Source organism: Oncorhynchus mykiss, chromosome 23 (genome assembly GCF_013265735.2).
Source record: "Oncorhynchus mykiss isolate Arlee chromosome 23, USDA_OmykA_1.1, whole genome shotgun sequence".
In the NCBI taxonomy this organism is placed as follows: domain Eukaryota; kingdom Metazoa; phylum Chordata; class Actinopteri; order Salmoniformes; family Salmonidae; genus Oncorhynchus; species Oncorhynchus mykiss.
Genome location: NC_048587.1, coordinates 56,603,096 through 56,622,379, shown reverse-complemented (window position 1 = coordinate 56,622,379; position 19,284 = coordinate 56,603,096). Strand labels below are relative to the sequence as shown.

Genomic DNA, 19,284 nt, shown 5'->3' with positions numbered 1-19,284 from the left:
GTCAGTCAAAGACAATGCTCAAACCTACCTAACCTAACACTCCAACCTACCCTGAGGGTGGCCATTTTCTGACATGGGAACGAATCTTTCCAAAAGTCTCCTCTTCTGTCAGAGGGTTATTGTCAAAACAAACAGAGCAATGCTTAGGAAACACAGAAGTTAAAGTCCATCCCAGAATTGCCCTGAAGGACCAACAAGGTGAGTAGGGTGACAAAGAACCAGATGGATAGATACAAGCCATTACAGGGATATTACTGGGACGTTACTGGGACGCTACAGGGACGTTACGGGGACGTTACTGGGACGCTACAGGGACGCTACAGGAACGTTACAATGACGTTACGACACTGCAGGGACATTGCAGGGACACTACAGGGATGTTACTGGAACGCTACAGGGACGTTACAGGGAAGTTACAGGAACACTACAGGGACGATACAGGGATGTTACAGGAACGCTACAGGGACGATACAGGGATGTTACAGGAACGCTACATGGATGATACAGGGAAGTTACAGGAACGCTACAGGGACGATACAGGAACGCTACATGGACGATACAGGGACGTTACAGGGACTCTTCAGGGAAGTTACAGGGTCTCTACCGGGACTCTACAGGGATGTTACAGGAACACTACAGGGACTCTACAGGGACGTTACAGGAACACTACAGGGACGATACAGGGATGTTACAGGAACGCTATAGGGACAATACAGGGGAGTTACAGGGACTCTACAGGGATGTTATAGGAACACTACAGGGACGATGCAGGGAAGTTACAGGGACTCTACAGGGACGTTACAGGAACACCACAGGGACGATACAGGGATGTTACAGGAACGCTACAGGGATGTTACAGGGAAGTTACAGGAACGCTACAGGGAAGTTACAGGGATGTTACAGGAACGCTACAGGGACGATACAGGGATGTTACAGGAACGCTACAGGGACCATACAGGGGAGTTACAGGGACTCTACAGGGACGATACAGGAATGTTACAGGAACACTACAGGGATGATACAGGGAAGTTACAGGAACGCTACAGGGACGATACAGGGAAGTGACAGGAATGCTACAGGGACAATACAGGGAAGTTACAGGGACGATACAGGGAAGTTACAGGAACGCTACAGGGACGTTATAGGGATGTTACAGGAACACTACAGGGACGACACAGGGATGTTACAGGAACGCTACAGGGACGATACAGGGAAGTTACAGGGACTCTACAGGGACGTTACAGGAACACTACAGGGATGTTACAGGAACACTACAGGGACGAAACAGGGAAGTTACAGGAACGATACAGAGATGTTGCAGGAACACTACAGGGACGATACAGGGAAGTTACAGGGACACTTCAGGGAAGTTACAGGGACACTACAGGGACTCTACAGGGACATTCTAGGTATGTTCGTCCAAAAATAGGCAAATCTGTATTTAATCAAAATACAATGTACTTTCCATAAAGTTGGTTTGACCAGACCATAGGCCTCCTTCGGAAATGCAAACACACACAAGGACACACACACACACACACACAAACACAAACACACACATACACACACACATACCTTCCTTGCTTACAGTCTGTCTTCCTTTAGTGGCGTCTCGCTAAACACAAACAGCGAACAATACGGCCCGGGCTAATCTCTGATCCTAATCTCTGATCTTCTGATCCAGCAGCCAGCCCAGCTCAGTGCAGCCCAACAAGCTGTTCTCAATCAGGGGAAGGTAGATGGACGAGATGGCTGATGGATCTGATACACTCACTGAAAGGGATGATGGGATTACGCCCAGCCTGTTCCGATTAGGGCCTGCACCCCACTCCCCCCTTCCCCTACCTCTTCAAGTTCATAACCTGATGCACACATTTTCCTCTCATGCCACTTCAACATCTTAATGAGACTAGCATAGCCTTATAAAGCCTGCAGTCTGGACCAAGGAGATTCCCATTCGATCTGACTACCATCTGTTATAAAATAGTCTGTCACAAGGGCCCAAGACGTAGGATCCTTATGAATCATAGCTCAAAGACATAGGGGCAATGGTGGATATATACAGCCGTATTAATATCTCTGGTGAAATGGGGGAGACTGTTGGGAATGTGCCTGGGACTGAGGGCTGGGTTAGGGCCAGCTGACATGAGGAACGGCATTACGGTAAGGCTGGCTGGAGAAAGAGGAATGTTGCAACCTTCAGGTTACTAGTCCAATGCTCTAACCACTAGGTTACCCCTTGACACATTGGAAAGAATTAACAAAGAAACTGAGAAAACTAGTATGCTAGTTGGTCCTAAAAAGACAGTACACAGTGGCAGAATACCTGACCACTGTGACTGACGCAAATTTAAGGAAAGCTTTGACTATGTACAGACTCAGTGAGCATAGCCTTGCTATTGAGAAAGGCCGCCGTAGGCAGACATGGCTCTCAAGAGAAGACAGGCTATGTGCACAATGCCCACAAAATGAGGTGGAAACTGAGCTGCACTTCCTAACCTCCTGCCAAATGTATGACCATATTAGAGACACATGTTTCCCTCAGATTACACAGATCCACAAAGAATTTGAAAACAAACCCAATTCTTTTAACCCCAATATCTACTGGGTGAAATAACACAGTGTGCCATCACATCAGCAAGATGTGTGATCTGTTGCCACAAGAAAAGGGCAACCAGTGAAGAACAAACACCATTGTAAATACCACCCATATTAATTTGAGTTTATATTCCCTTTCGTACCTTAACTATTTGCACATCGGTACAACACTGTATATAGACAAAATATGACATTTGAAATGTCTTCATTCTTTTGGAACTTCTGTGAGTGTAATGTTTATAATTCATTTTTACTGTTTATTTCACTCTTGTTTATTATCTGCGTTACTTGCTTCGGCGAGAGAGAGAGAGAGAGAGAGAGGAGGAAAGAAAGGTTCCCAAACCATAACAAGGATTCTGCCTCTCCCCCCTGCGGTTTCTCCAGAGGGGTTGGGAGTTCAGAAGCCTGCGTTCATGGATCCTCCTGAGAACTTGTCACAATAAACGACATACTTCAGTTTTAAGACATCATACAGCTGGGAAAGACTGTTTCCCTCTCTGTCTCTTTAAAACCCTCAAAACCTCCCACAGTGGTCTTATACAAAGGCAGTTTTTGTGCTACTAGCATGCCATTTAAAGCTCCAGCAAATTTGACATTTCAGCCAATTAGCAAATGTTCTCACCCAGAGTGACTTAAAAGTGCAATTAGGATTAATGTCCTTGCTCAAGGGCACATCAACATATTTTTCAACAAGTCGGCTCGGGGATTAAAGCCAGCAACCTTTTGATTACTGGCCCAATGCCCTTAGCTGCTAGTCTACCTGCCACCCAAATGACTGTGAAAGAGAAACTAAACTGAGTGTGTGTGTGTGCGCGTGTGCTTGTGTGTGTGTATAAAGTTAGGCATTGGGGGAAGCAGGTAGCCTAGTGGTTAGAGCGTTGGACGAGTAAATGAAAGGTTGCAAGATCAAATCCCTGAGCTGACAATGGAAAAATCTGTTGTTCTGCCCCTGAAAAAGGCAGTTAACCCACTGTTTCTAGGCTGTTCTTAACTTGTTCTTAACTGACTTGCCGAGTAAAATAAAAAAGACATTTGAGTGCTGAGTCTCCTAGGGGCACTTACCTGGCACACTTGGCTCTCTCTCAGCTCTCTTCTCGTTTCTCTGTTCACTGCCAGTCAGCCATCTACTCAATGTCAAGTCATATTCAATACTGCCTATCCCTCACACTCATGGCAGGAACTAAACCACTACAATTCCCCATTCGCTCCACTAGTTTGAAAAGGATCCACAAACAATTGAGGTAAAACAGCCACAGACATTCCAGAGGTGTGGGACCACCTACTGTCTCTCAGTGTGAATTTGGTTTATGTCTCTAAATCCCATGGCCAACCTGTAATCATGGCCTAAAGGAGAAATGTTGAGCGGGGTAAGTCAGTGTTTGGGTAATGTTTGGATAGCGTGCTGTGGCAAGGCATTGGGCATGGTGCCAGCTCTTTCCCCACAGGCCAGTGGGCTGAATGGCTGAGTTGACAGGGGCTCTGGCCAGAGCAGGGCTGTTCTTCTCCCTAACAGGCCAATGGGCTGAATGGATGAGTTGACAGGAGCTCTGGCCAGAGCAGGGATGTTCTTCTCCCTAACAGGCCAGTGGGCTGAATAGATGAGTTGACAGGAGCTCTGGCCAGAGCAGGGATGTTCTTCTCCCTAACAGGCCAATGGGCTGAATGGATGAGTTGACAGGGGCTCTGGCCAGAGCAGGGATGTTCTTCTCCCTAACAGGCCAATGGCTCTCTTAGAGGACCCAGCACAGAACAGGCCACAGAGAAAGAGAGAGTAGAGAGCACCCCATAATAAAGGTGACGTAACCTCACCAAAGCCACAAACCAAAACAGACCAGCACAAAGTGGCTGGTGTAGATAGCCAGAATGCTTTATAATACAGTACACAATGATAGCTATGAGAATAAACATTTTGAATAGATAGATCCTTTGCTTGATAAATGAAAGAGGGAAGAAAGTGGATGCTTGCAGTACATTTGTCACGCTGCTTGTAAAGTGTTATTGTACAGGCATATGAGAACGGTAAGTAAATAAACACATCAAACAATCCTGTAAGTGGATCCTCTCACAATAACACATGGTCCATAAAACTGAGTATGCAATATCACTGCTCAAATAAACATTGCTGTGCAAGCCAGGCCAGAAGCAATGATTCACCCCAGTGCAATAAACCCCGTGCAATAAAGACTAGACATTTCACACACACACACTTCCTAGTCCATCATTGTAAATAAGAATTGGTTCTTAACTGGCTTGCCTAGTTAAATAAAGGTTAAAAAAATAATAGTATACTCTAAGATGACCACCATGTCTCCTGTGTTGTAGAAGTTATGGCTAACGGGAACTCCTTCTCTGTGTTGTTTAAGTTATGGTTAACAGGAACTCCTTCTCTGTGTTGTAGAAGTTATGGTTAACAGGAACTCCTTCTCTGTGTTGTAGAAGTTATGGTTAACAGGAACTCCTTCTCTGTGTTGTAGAAGTTATGGCTAACAGGAACTCCTTCTCTGTGTTGTAGAAGTTATGGCTAACAGGAACTCCTTCTCTGTGTTGTAGAAGTTATGGCTAACAGGAACTCCTTCTCTCCGTTGTTTAAGTTATGGCTAACGGGAACTCCTCTGTGTTGTATAAGTTATGGCTAACGAGAACTCCTTCTCTGTGTTGCATAAGTTATGGCTAACGGGAACTCCTTCTCTGTGTTGTATAAGTTATGGCTAACGAGAACTCCTTCTCTGTGTTGCATAAGTTATGGCTAACGGGAACTCCTTCTCTGTGTTGTATAAGTTATGGCTAACAGGAACTCCTTCTCTCAGTTGTTTAAGTTATGGCTAACGGGAACTCCTTCTCTGTGTTGTATAAGTTATGGCTAACGGGAACTCCTTCTCTGTGTTGTATAAGTTATGGCTAACGGGAACTCCTTCTCTGCGTTGTATAAGTTATGGCTAACGGGAACTCCTCTGCGTTGTATAAGTTATGGCTAACGGGAACTCCTTCTCTCCGTTGTATGAATTATGGCTAACGGGAACTCCTTCTCTGTGTTGTATAAGTTATGGCTAACGGGAACTCCTTCTCTGTGTTGTATAAGTTATGGCTAACGGGAACTCCTTCTCTGTGTTGTATAAGTTATGGCTAACGAGAACTCCTTCTCTGTGTTGCATAAGTTATGGCTAACGAGAACTCCTTCTCTGTGTTGTATAAGTTATGGCTAACGGGAACTCCTTCTCTGTGTTGTATAAGTTATGGCTAACGGGAACTCCTTCTCTGTGTTGTATAAGTTATGGCTAACAGGAACTCCTTCTCTCAGTTGTTTAAGTTATGGCTAACGGGAACTCCTTCTCTGTGTTGTATAAGTTATGGCTAACGGGAACTCCTTCTCTGTGTTGTATAAGTTATGGCTAACGGGAACTCCTTCTCTGCGTTGTATAAGTTATGGCTAACGGGAACTCCTCTGCGTTGTATAAGTTATGGCTAACGGGAACTCCTTCTCTCCGTTGTATGAATTATGGCTAACGGGAACTCCTTCTCTGTGTTGTATAAGTTATGGCTAACGGGAACTCCTTCTCTGTGTTGTATAAGTTATGGCTAACGGGAACTCCTTCTCTGTGTTGTATAAGTTATGGCTAACGGGAACTCCTTCTCTGTGTTGTATAAGTTATGGCTAACGGGAACTCCTTCTCTGTGTTGTATAAGTTATGGCTAACGGGAACTCCTTCTCTGTGTTGTATAAGTTATGGCTAACGGGAACTCCTTCTCTGTGTTGTATAAGTTATGGCTAACGAGAACACCTTCTCAGTGTTGTATAAGTTATGGCTAACGGAAACTCCTTCTCTGTGTTGTATAAGTTATGGCTAACGGAAACTCCTTCTCTGTGTTGTATCAGTTATGGCTAACGGGAACTCCTTCTCTGTGTTGTATAAGTTATGGCTAACGGGAACTCCTTCTCTGTGTTGTATAAGTTATGGCTAACGGAAACTCCTTCTCTGTGTTGTATAAGTTATGGCTAACGGGAACTCCTTCTCTGTGTTGTATAAGTTATGGTTAACGGAAACTCCTTCTCTGTGTTGTATCAGTTATGGCTAACGGAAACTCCTTCTCTGTGTTGTATAAGTGTGTGTCTGAGAAAGCAAACCGAGAGGCGCTCGCTCGTCTCATCACTAGACTCTCACAGTGCTCTCCTCAGGGGGCTATGGTGTCTCCATCTAACCATATTACTGAAAGAGCACCCAATACAGATAACACTCCAAAACTAAAGGATGCACAAATCCACTGTCTTCTACTAGGGAGCCAGACGAGATATCAAGGAGTTAAGAATTCAAAGATTTTAAATATATTTTTGAAGACACTGAGCTGTGGGCAGAGTAAACTGACGCTGGTGAACAGTTATCCAGTTTCCAGTGCCACAGGCTGAGGGACAGTGTGCTGTGAGAAGGGCTCTACTGTCAACCTCAGAACTACAGGCTCATCACCAGGCAACACTCAATACACACTATATAGTAGTGTGTGGTAATATTTGTGGTTAAAGGAATGTTTTAGTCCGTTCTCTTCATATGAAGAGGTCACGAGGGTTAATATTTAGTTTTGCTCTGAGTTCTGAGATTAAAGTTGAGGTTACAGGAGTTCTGTGTTTCTATGAATCTTCTGAAACTCTCTTATAGATGACGAAACTCTCCCCTTAGCGGTTCACCACTCAAGGGACTGTATATTTATTATTGGTTGAGTGTTTGAGACGTTCTGTTAAGCAAATAATGTGTGCTACGTCTGTTTAACAGTTGCTGTTTTTCCAACCCTTCATGAGCCCTACACACTTAACACACTCTAAAATACAAAAGGTCACAGAAAGTGTCTGTTTCATTTGAAGATGGAGAAAGGAGCAGCATGCAAAGAGAAATGCATACATGTTTATTTCATTTCACAGCCAGAACAACAGATCACGTACCCTCAGTAAATCTTTTCAGCACTGACATTTTTCTTGTGATTGTGAAAAGACATGTTTTATCTTTTTTACTAAGTAGAATATGTTTAATACCATTATCATGATCAATTATGTATACAACATAGGCTAATAGCCTGCAATATAAACAAAAATTGAGGTCCTTAAATAAAACAAATGTTTTATCAATGTTTAATCAATCAACAGCATTTGTCGACCTTGCCTAATTGATCACGCAGGCTTTAAACAGTGGAATCTACACCATGGTCAATACAATATGAAAAATGGGTGATGGTTACTATTATATTCTTCTATTTCATTTCATGTAAAAAAAAAATAATAATAAAAAATACAAATAAAAGTTGCAGAAGATGGATAATGCTACATATTCACCACCATCTAAATTTACCCCCACAACCGTGACACCGTTTATGACTGCTGAATTTGCACTGTAGTGAACTAGACCGCAGCGCTTCAAAATGGTCAAGCAGCGCTTTAAAATGGTCAAGTAGCGTGCCTGTAGGCTACCACGTTACGCACAGTGCGCTTTTATTATAGCGCAGCAGGTGTCCGTTCTGCGAATTTTCTGCGAAATGTCACTCATAGATACACGAGGACAATAGTTTAATAGTCCTACACTTTAACGTGTTGATTGTATTAACATTGATTGTATAATGTATTAACATAAGAATAAACAAGCCAAACAGGAAATATTTCAAAAATCGACATTACCTTTTCTTGTCCTTATCGGCAGTCATGTTTTCTTTTGCAAAGTTTAGTAACAATTGGAATTTCCCCGAAAGTCCGACTCAGTCCACTTTCTCAACAATTTTAAAGCAACATAAGACGCACACAGTGAAACTTATTGAAAGTCAAATTGAGAAAATGTAATGCTCTTTACGCACAGTCCATTTCATAAACAAGTTGTCCTTCAGAAGCAGTTGGCAGCTGTACAGTCTCAGAACACTGCCAAGGATTGTACAGCCTATTTATTCACCGATTAACAAAAGGTACAATACACAGGCTTTAGCCTACAAATAATTCACAAGTTGGATAATGTCGGGTCTGCCGTCAAAGTTTCCTTAGTCTGCTCAAACTTCTATTCCCGTTCCACCGTACTCTCTCTCTCTTACCCTCAGCTGGACCGATGACAGTCGCTCAGTCAATCTGACCAGTGATTGGTGAAAATGCTGTGTAGAACCGCCTTAAATAACCCAACCCCCTACACTGATTGTTTCGAAGTTTTATACTGTCACTGGTAGGTCTACACCTTTGAGTCGACTTGCCCTGTACATTCTGTTGTGTAGGTACATGTCAGTGATGAACTTATTGGCCTTGCATAGTGCAGATAAGTATGTCATCCTCCGATCATTTTATTTGTTTATGTGCTAGTGAAGTGATGGAAACAGAAAAACACATGCCTGTCATAAATGCCAGCCAGTTGGGGCCAGTTGGGACATTCAAAGTCCACACTAGTCTCTGCTGTCTTTAAATATGGTTCTACTAAAAAATAATTTCCTGAAGAAATAACTGTTTTAGTCAATGGCTGAGATAACATTGCCTGTTTACCCATTCCGAAATGTTGAGGAAGATGTTTGTTTTTTATTTATTTTTACATTTTAGATGTGATATACATACAGTCTTGTCCATAACTGATGAGTAAAACATACTGTAAAATATATTGTATGGGAGAGAGGAGGGAGAGAGAGAGAGTCAACAGACAGACAGAGGTGGGAGAGAGAAGGGAAAGAGAGGAGGGAGAGGGAGCGGGAGATGAGAGGAAGGGGAGGGGAGGCAGGGAAAAAAGGAGGGAGAGAGAATGGAGGGGTACAGGAGGGAGAGAGAGAAGGGGAAGATAGGAGGGCAAGGGGGAGAGCTGAGAGGAGTGGGAGGGAAAGTAGAAGGAAGAGAGAATGGGAGAAGGAGGGGGGAGAGGGAGAGGGGAGAGAGTGACGGAGAGGGTGTGAAAGGGTGGAGGGGTTGGAGGAGGTTGGGGAGAGGATGGGAGTGGGGGTGGAAGGGGGAGAGGGTGAAAGAGGGGAAGGGAGAGCGACAGACAGAAAATGAGATAAACAAGAAAAACATCAACCCTGTGACACTCATCTATTCCAATCGACTGAAATGTATTGATAAAAACGTCAGCTGCTGTGACGTTTCACCTTTCTTCAGGCTGTTAATGGGCTGCACAGGCATCTGATTGGTCAAAAGACCAAAGAGTGAAGAAAATATCAGAATTGGGCTGCCTGTCTAAACAGCTTTGTGATTCAAATGATTTACCTCAAGGATTAAACAAGTAAACTGAAGGTTCACTGAGATGAGGGCAGTAGGTAGCCTATCGGTTAAGAGTGTTGGGCCAGTAACCAAAAGGTCACTAGTTCAAATCACTGAGCTGACTAATGAAAAATCTGTTGATAGGCCCTTGAGCAAGGCACTTAACCCTAATTGCTGTGGATAAGAGTGTCTGCTAAATTACTAAAATGTGAAAATTGTTAGGTCACTATGAACCATTATAACTAATATATAAACTGCCATCCTTCTCAAACATATTTGCTGAAAAAAGAAGGAAGGGAAGCGATGCTAGGATACAGAACAGTAGATCAATGTAGATAGAAGGTGCTGTTTGGTAAAGGAGTCTCAGCTTACTGTTGAGAGTTAGAATAATAGAATACACAAGGTGCAACTTCAAAATGTGGTTTTGCATTACCAGTCACTCAATTAGCCCATTTTTAGATTGGTAAATTAGTCTAACCGCAGCTATCAAAACTTGTAGTAAGCAACCAGGCTGGGTTCCATTGATCATCAGTTTTTCATGTTAAAAACTGCCAACATTTCTCTTCGCCCCATGGCAAAATGAGTAGAATTGCATGAAATGAACTTCACAACTTTGGATGTGGGTACGCAGACCCATGAACAACTGCGGCCTCTCATGAGGAGTTCTGTTTTATTGTGGCCCCCACCCCCATCAAAGGTGCCCATCCCTGGTCTAAATATTCAGTTTCCATGACACTAGTGTGGAATGCAACATTTGCTTTGAAAGGGAAGAATACCCAAATGTGGCAACATCAGTCAATGATTAATGGCACATCGTGTTATCATTTTAACCATGTGTATCTCAGAGTACATTCCAACAGTGGTCACTTATGGACACTGTACAGTACTCTATATACACTCAACCCAATCAAATCAAATCAAATCAAATCAAATGTATTTATATAGCCCTTCGTACATCAGCTGATATCTCAAAGTGCTGTACAGAAACCCAGCCTAAAACCCCAAACAGCAAGCAATGCAGGTGTAGAAGCACGGTGGCTAGGAAAAACTCCCTAGAAAGGCCAAAACCTAGGAAGAAACCTAGAGAGGAACCAGGCTATGTGGGGTGGCCAGTCCTCCTCTGGCTGTGCCAGGTGGAGATTATAACAGAACATGGCCAAGATGTTCAAATGTTCGTAAATGACCAGCATGGTCGAATAATAATAAGGCAGAACAGTTGAAACTGGAGCAGCAGCACAGCCAGGTGGACTGGGGACAGCAAGGAGTCATCATGTCAGGTAGTCCTGGGGCATGGTCCTAGGGCTCAGGTCCTCCGAGAGAGAGAAAGAGAGAAGGAGAGAATTAGAGAGAGCATATGTGGGATGGCCAGTCCTCTTCTGGCTGTGCCGGGTGGAGATTATAACAGAACATGGCCAAGATGTTCAAATGTTCATAAATGACCAGCATGGTCGAATAATAATAAGGCAGAACAGTTGAAACTGGAGCAGCAGCACAGCCAGGTGGACTGGGGACAGCAAGGAGTCATCATGTCAGGTAGTCCTGGGGCATGGTCCTAGGGCTCAGGTCCTCCGAGAGAGAGAAAGAGAGAAGGAGAGAATTAGAGAACGCACACTTAGATTCACACAGGACACCAAATAGGACAGGAGAAGTACTCCAGATATAACAAACTGACCCTAGCCCCCCGACACATAAACTACTGCAGCATAAATACTAGAGGCTGAGACAGGAGGGGTCAGGAGACACTGTGGCCCACTCCGAGGACACCCCCGGACAGGGCCAAACAGGAAGGATATAACCCAATCTGGCAATGTAAACAGTGTTTCATAGAGAGCTTTTTGACCTTTATTTTAGCAGAGACCTGGGTCTCTTTTGCATACATTTGTATTATCACTGAACAAAAATTAGCCCTAAAACAAGCAAATCCACTCTTTAATTTGACATCATTATATTTAATAAGTTCCAAAAACCAACAGTACACATTCACATCCTTTTGGCACACAGCCAAAATGCTTACAATTACATACAGTAATGAATGCCAAAGGACTTCAAAATAAAACAGCCAGGTGACAAACTGTACATAGAAAGCTTCACAATACAGAAACCAGAAATCCAATACTATTGTCCAGATTCCCAGACCCAGAATCAGTGTCGTCCTGGATTAAAAAGACATTCCAATAGATATTCTTAAATGAGCATGCTTTTATTACAGAAGTAGTCTCCATTAGGAAACCCTACATGTACAGAGGTACATACAGTAATATGATGCATGTGGCCCACCGCTGTGTCTTTTATTCTACTGTATGTAACAAACACATAATATTTCGCCAGATGTACTTCTTCAACAATGTACATTGTACTCATTCATCTGCTTCACTGGCCTTACAACAGACAAATTAGTTTCCTATGAGTTTTTTTTCTTCCTTTACAAACAGTTTAAAAAGTACACAATAAAAGGACCATAGAAAGTTGGAGTTAAGGATTTGGCTTGGAGCATTTTGGACCTCTAGGGACACCGTCCGTATGGGTCGGAGTAGGACGTGCGTCTGCCATCTTACAAAACAAAACACAAATGTCCTCTCTTTAACACTGTTCTCATGTTGGGGGTCATGTGATTAATTGACATAGGTGCAGCTGTGTCAAAGGTGTGGTTGCTTTGGGTGTATGAGCGGCCTTCATGCAGTGGTGTGTGTGGGGCAGGGGCATCAGTATTGCTTTGGGTGTATGAGCGGCCTTCATGCAGTGGTGTGTGTGGGGCAGGGGCATCAGTATTGCTTTGGGTGTATGAGCGGCCTTCATGCAGTGGTGTGTGTGGGGCAGGGGCATCAGTATTGCTTTGGGTGTATGAGCGGCCTTCATGCAGTGGTGTGTGTGGGGCAGGGGCATCAGTATTGCTTTGGGTGTATGAGCTGCCTTCATGCAGTGGTGTGTGTGGAGCAGGGGCATCAGTATTGCTTTGGGTGTATGAGCGGCCTTCATGCAGTGGTGTGTGTGGAGCAGGGGCATCAGTATTGCTTTGGGTGTATGAGCGGCCTTCATGCAGTGGTGTGTGTGGAGCAGGGGCATCAGTATTGCTTTGGGTGTATGAGCGGCCTTCATGCAGTGGTGTGTGTGGAGCAGGGGCATCAGTATTGCTTTGACAGTTGATTCCATGATACCGTCACCTATTAACGCTGCTACAACCACTGTTGCTACAGTTACTCCTGCTCCCCATAGCAGAGTAGCTACTACTAGCACTAGCACTGTTATACATGCTACTAATAATACTACAATAACTACTACTACTACTACTACAATAACAACTGCTACTGCTACTTCTACAGTAGTCATACTATCACTACTACACTACCTCTTCAATTGCAAATAGTCCTACTGTTATGAATCCAACATTTGAAAGTTACTTTCAAGTTTCTACTCTAAAATGGAATGTACAACTTGCAATATCATAACAAACCAACATTGTTCTTTTTGTGTTCTACTGACAGAATATGACAGTAGATTTGACTTTACCTTGATTTGGTGTAGGCTTACAATATCACATACATCTTATATATCTTGTATCTTATATATCTTGTATCTTGGCCAGAGAGTTATTTGGCTTGAATGCAATAAGAAGGTCGATGGTTTCTATAAGCTTAATGAATCCAATAGATTTACTACCTTTGGTAATATTAATGTTCTAAAGAGATATGCTACAGGAAATGTGGACCTTTTTTAAAAGAGATATGCTACAGGAAATGTTGACCTTTTTTTTAAAGAGATATGCTACAGGAAATGTTGACCTTATTTAAAAAGAGATGCTGTAGGAAATGTTGACCTTTTTTAAAGAGATATGCTACAGGAAATGTTGACTTTTTAAAGAGATATGCTACATGAAATGTTTACTTTTTAAAGAGATATGCTATAGGAAATGTTGACCTTATTTAAAAAGAGATGCTGTAGGAAATGTTGACTTTTTAAAGAGATATGCTACATGAAATGTTTACTTTTTAAAGAGATATGCTATAGGAAATGTTGACCTTATTTAAAAAGAGATGCTGTAGGAAATGTTGACCTTTTTTAAAGAGATGCTACAGGAAATGTTGACTTTTTAAAGAGATATGCTATAGGAAATGTTGACCTTTTTTAAAAGAGATATGCTACAGGAAATGTTGACCTTTTTAAAGAAGTATGCTATAGAAAATGTTTACATTTTTAAAGAGATATGCTATAGGAAATGTCAACCTTTCTTCAAAAGAGTTGAGAGAGGGCAGGGAGAGGGGTGGTGAGGTGGTTTGATGGAACACTCTGAAGGAAGCACATAGACATGGCTATCAATGGGGTTAACGACAGGCAAATGAAAACAGCCATGCATACACTGTCAAAACCATACAGAACAACAGCAAAGAGTCAGTGGGAGGATGAACAGCGAAGACACCTGGCAAGAAAGCAAAGGAAACCAAAAACAGACAGACAGACATAGAATATTGCACATGGACATTGTCACTTTTTCATATTCTAGTAATACACAATAACATCATATGCATAACCATGCAATAGATGATACCTCTATTTCTCCAAGAAGTCCACAGGCTTCTATATGCAAGGTGGTCTGTACAGAGGGAAAGACATGGCTATCTGGTGATGCCTTCCCTCACATGATTGTGAGTCTTGTTGCATAGCAGGGAAATCCAGGATTTCAGACACTGAGCAACAAGACAATCCAGTAAAATCACGACAAAATAAAACACACAATAAAATAAAACACACAATGAAATAAAACACACAATAAAATAAAACACAATGAAATAAAACACACAATAAAATAAAACACACAATAAAATAAAACACACAATGAAATAAAACACAAGAAAATAAAACAGACACAATGAAATGTTAAATCTTCAAGAGGGCCCTTCTCATGCACACGCACAAACAGACTCACACAAACTAGCGTACGTGCAGTATACTTACTGACACACACACACGCACACGCACACACATACACACAAACAGACCCGATACATTCAGTTGCATCCCCACCATCACTCATGCATACAAGCACATTTGTCCACATTGAAACCCATGACATTCATTTGGAATACATGAAGCTAGACTACCATAACACTGTGGGCATATCTACAACATGTAACTGATCTGCAGCTACACACAATGGGCATTTGATGTACTGTACATGGACTTGTTCTAATTCTGCCGTCGTTTTGATCTTGAGGAAACTTTGAAACAGGCTTCTCTTTTTTATTGACACTGTGAACCAATTGGTTTTAGCTTTTTTAAATACAATCATTGGTTCTATGGATTCGTTTTTTTTTTTGCATTTAAACATGGCAGAGGAGGACATTCTAGTGCATCCAGTTTAAACATGGCAGAGGAGGAGGACATTCTAGTACATCCAGTTTAAACATGGCAGAGGTGGAGGACATTCTAGTACATCCAGTTTAAACATGGCAGAGAAGGAGGTCATTCTAGTACATCCAGTTTAAACATGGCAGAGAAGGAGGACATTCTAGTACAATGAGAAATGTACAGGACAGTTTAAGAAATTACAGATTAATTTAATAACATAATTATTTCAGTATCATATACTCACTGAGGAACTAGGATGGTTGACGAAACAGTTGAAAGTCTGACCTATTGTAAGGAGACCATGTCGAACAAGACCCCTGCCCAAAGCACACATAACCCCTGACCTTTAAATCCTTATATAGACAAAAAGTTGACACCGTCACATAAACATTCCCTGTACATTTCATAGTCCACTGGAAAGGGCCTTGTGACAATCTGTGGCAGGACTGTGAGGAGCTTTCATCACTGTTATCAGCCCGGTCCAGTGGGGCAAGGGCCAGGCTATATTCAGTGTCAGGGGGCCAATCCTAGGGCCACCCTCCACCACAAAGAGTGTGGTTTGATCCACCACTCTGATCTGGACCAGCCAATAGGACCTTGATAATAAAGCAGATGGGCTTCCTATCTGACCTACTCTTGAATTACATTGGTTTGTAACTTAGAAAGCATGCACGGATGGACAGACAGACATACAGACAGATACTGGTAGAGCGCTGTAGATGCTCTGGTTTAGGTTTTGAAGTTGGTACTAATCTGAGGCCCTAATGGCCGGAGTTTTATATGAGTGTGTGAAAGTAATAATTTACTCTGTGTGTATTTTATAATTCTGTATGGGAGAAAATACATGGGTTTGCATGTATGTATGTATGTATGTTTGTATGTGTGTTCTTAAATTTGTGTGTATGTCAGTGTTCCTGCATGTATGTGTGTCTATACGTGTTTGTTTGTGTGTGTGTGTGTGTGTGTGTTGGTGTGTGTGTGTGTGTTGGTGTGTGTGCAGGCCTTAGGACAGATTCTCCTCCCCTCCAAAGTAGGAGAAACCCTTGAACTCATCTTGGTTGATCTGCTTAATAATGGCGTCTTCTACAGGGGTGAGGACAGAGTCTCCTCCCCTCCAAAGTAGGAGAAACCCTTGAACTCGTCTTGGTTGATCTGCTTAATAATGGCGTCTTCTACAGGGGTGAGGACAGGCTCCTCGCGAGTGAAGTCCTGGTCAAAGTTGTTCACGTCCCTTTTGGTTTTCTGTACAGGAGCAGGAAGGAAGGAAGGAAGGAAGGAAAAAGGAAGGAAGGAAGGAAGGAAGGAAGGAAGGAAGGAAGGAAGGAAGGAAGGAAGGAAGGAAGGAAGGAAGAGTGAGAGTCAGATAGTACAGGATGATGACTGCCAAATAATTAGACCTTATTTGATAAAGTAATGATAAAACAAGGCTGATTAACATATAGATTTGGATGGAGTGATCACGTTGTGTGATTCGTTGAGGTGCTCATCGTCCCCTCTCTGTGTGAATGGAAACAGGACATATCCCTTCCCCTCACACTCCATTAGGTATTTCATAGTACCCCATGCCCAGCAGGTATCTAGCTATACAGTACATTTACATTTGTGTCATTCAGCAGACACTCTTATCCAGAGCGACTTACAGTTAGTGCATTCTTCAGATAGTTAGATGGGACAACCACATACACTACATGACCAAAAGTATGTGGACACCTGCTCGTCGAACATCTCATAACAAACTCATGGGCATTAATATGGAGTTGGTCCCCCCTTTACTGCTACAACAGCCTCCACTCTTCTGGGAAGGCTTTCCACTAGATGTTGGAACATTGCTGCGGGGACATGCTTCCATTCTGCCACAACAGCATGTTGGGCCACAACAGCGGGCACTGATGTTGGGCGATTAGGCCTGGCTCGCAGTTAGCATTCTAATTCATCCCAAAGTTGTTCGATGGGGTTGAGGTCAAGTTCTTCCACACCGATTTCAATAAACCATTTCTATATTGACCTTGCTTTGTGCACGGGGGCATTGTCATGCTGAAACAATAAAGAGCCTTCCCCAAACTGTGGCCACAAAGTTGGAAGCACAGAATCGTCTAGAATGTCATTGTATGCTGTAACATTAAGATTTCCCTTCACTGTAACTAAGTGGCCTAGCCCGAACCATGAAAAACAGCCCCAGACCATTATTCCTCCTCCACCAAACATCACAGTTTGCACTATGCATTGGGACAGGTAGCATTCTCCTGGCATCTGCTAAACCCAGATGTGTGATTCATCACTCCAGAAAACGTGTTTCCACTGCTCCAGAGTCCAATGGCGGCGAGCTTTACACAACACCAGACGTCGCTTGGCATTGCGCATGCTGATCTTAAGCTTGTGTGTGGCTGCTCGGCAATGGAAACTTCTGATGAACAGTTCTTGTGCTGACGTTGCCACATTGAAAGAAACTGAGCTCTCCAGTAAGGCCATTCTACTGCCAATGTATGTCTATGGAGATTGCATGGCTGTGTTCTCAATTTTATAGACCTGTCAGCGACTGCTGTGACTGAAATAGCTGAATCCACTAATTTGAAGAGGTGTCCACATACTTGTGTTATATAGTGTATCTAACTCATAGTAAGTACATTTTCCCTCAATAAAGTAGCTATCAGCAAAGTCCTAACCACATAACTATACCAGAGCCCAGGAGTTGTTCCTGGTCATGTTATATGAAGGTTAAATAAAACTAGGTTCCAGAGTTCTCAACATACTATTAAGATTGAAGCTTTGGTGATATTTAGGATGCTGAAGGTTAGAGGTTAATAATGGTGAAGGTGGAACATTAGGGGCCCTAAAACCTACAGCATGATATGTTGCCTAAGACCTCAGACACACTCCGAGGTAAAGTCTACCCTAGGTGCAGATCTAGGATCGGTTTCCCCTGCCCCAATACTAACCTTGACCATTCGTGTGGATAATGCTAAACTGAACCAAGATCAGCATCTACAGGCAACTTCACCCTACATTGTCTGGGCTATGTGTGGTGATACTCACAATGCGAGGTTTGAAGGGTGGTTTGACCCTCTTCTGCTCCAGCAGAACCCAGTCCATATCCTTGAAGAAGGGATGCACCTTGATGGCCTCCTCCAAGCCCTGGGTGATCACACAGCCCAGACGCTTGTTTGGACTCTTCGTCATGAACTACATGACAGGAAAACAGGACGATGAATAAAGGAGGAAGAAAATTTAATTTACTAAACTTACTTGACTTTTTCCCCTTGGCCCCCTTGGGAGCATGAGGCCATGAAGTAAATGCAATGAAGAGAGAAATGGAGGTGAAAGAGCAAGAGTGAGAGGTTGAGACAGTCAAGTGGTGCAGAGAGGTCTGCTCTGTGGTCATTGTTAAGATAATCCAGAGGTCAGATATGACCATTAGGACCACTGGGCTGGGAAATGTGACCTGTAGGACCGCTGGGCTGGGTAATGTGACCATTAGGACCACTGGATTGGGGAATGTGACCAGTAGGGCCATTGGGCTGGGTAATGTGACCATTAGGACCGCTGGGCTGAGTAATGTGACCATTAGGACCGCTGGGCTGGGTACTGTGACCATTAGGATCGCTTGGTAATGTGACCATTAGGACCACTGGGCTGGGTAATGTGACCATTAGGACAGCTGGGCTGAGTAATGTGACCATTAGGACCGCTGGGCTGGGTATTGTGAACATTAGGACCGCTGGGCTGGGTACTGTGACCATTAGGATAGCTGGGTAATGTGACCATTAGGACCACTGGGTAATGTGACCAATAGGACCGCTGGGCTGGGTAATGTGACCATTAGGACTACTGGGTAATGTGACCAGTAGTATCACTGGGTAATGTGACCATTAGAACCGCTGGGCTGGGTAATGTGACCATTAGGACTACTGGGTAATGTGACCAGTAGTATCACTGGGTAATGTGACCATTAAGTCCGATGGCTAATGTGACCATTAGGACCGCTGGAATATGCCATGTGACCATCAGGACTGCTGGGCTGGTTAATGTGACCATTAGGATAGCTGGGTAATGTGACCAGTAGGACGGCAGGGCTGGGTAATATGACCATTAGGACCGCTGGGTAATGTGACGATTAGGACCACTGGGCTGGGTAATGTGACCATTAGGAC

The 19,284-nt window shown here is 43.2% G+C and overlaps 2 protein-coding genes across 3 annotated transcripts in view; both read right to left on the bottom strand.

Moving 5' to 3' along the window:
• Nucleotides 1-9,314, bottom strand: part of LOC110503001 (endothelial PAS domain-containing protein 1) — an 87,919-nt gene extending 78,605 nt beyond the window's left edge. For both annotated transcript variants that reach the window (XM_036960863.1, XM_036960864.1), the window contains exon 1: nucleotides 8,255-9,314. In XM_036960863.1, coding sequence (XP_036816758.1) covers nucleotides 8,255-8,280 — 26 coding nt within the window. In that variant the 5' untranslated portion in view covers nucleotides 8,281-9,314. The remainder of the gene's footprint in view (nucleotides 1-8,254) is intronic.
• A 2,307-nt stretch (nucleotides 9,315-11,621) lies between these two features.
• LOC110503000 (protein kinase C epsilon type) overlaps nucleotides 11,622-19,284 on the bottom strand; it is a 299,119-nt gene continuing 291,456 nt past the window's right edge. Inside the window, exons 14-15 of the mRNA XM_036960862.1 lie at nucleotides 18,170-18,316; nucleotides 11,622-16,378 (exon numbers count right to left, since the gene is read on the bottom strand). Of these exons, the coding sequence (XP_036816757.1) occupies nucleotides 16,220-16,378; nucleotides 18,170-18,316 (306 nt within the window). The 3' untranslated portion in view covers nucleotides 11,622-16,219. The remainder of the gene's footprint in view (nucleotides 16,379-18,169; nucleotides 18,317-19,284) is intronic.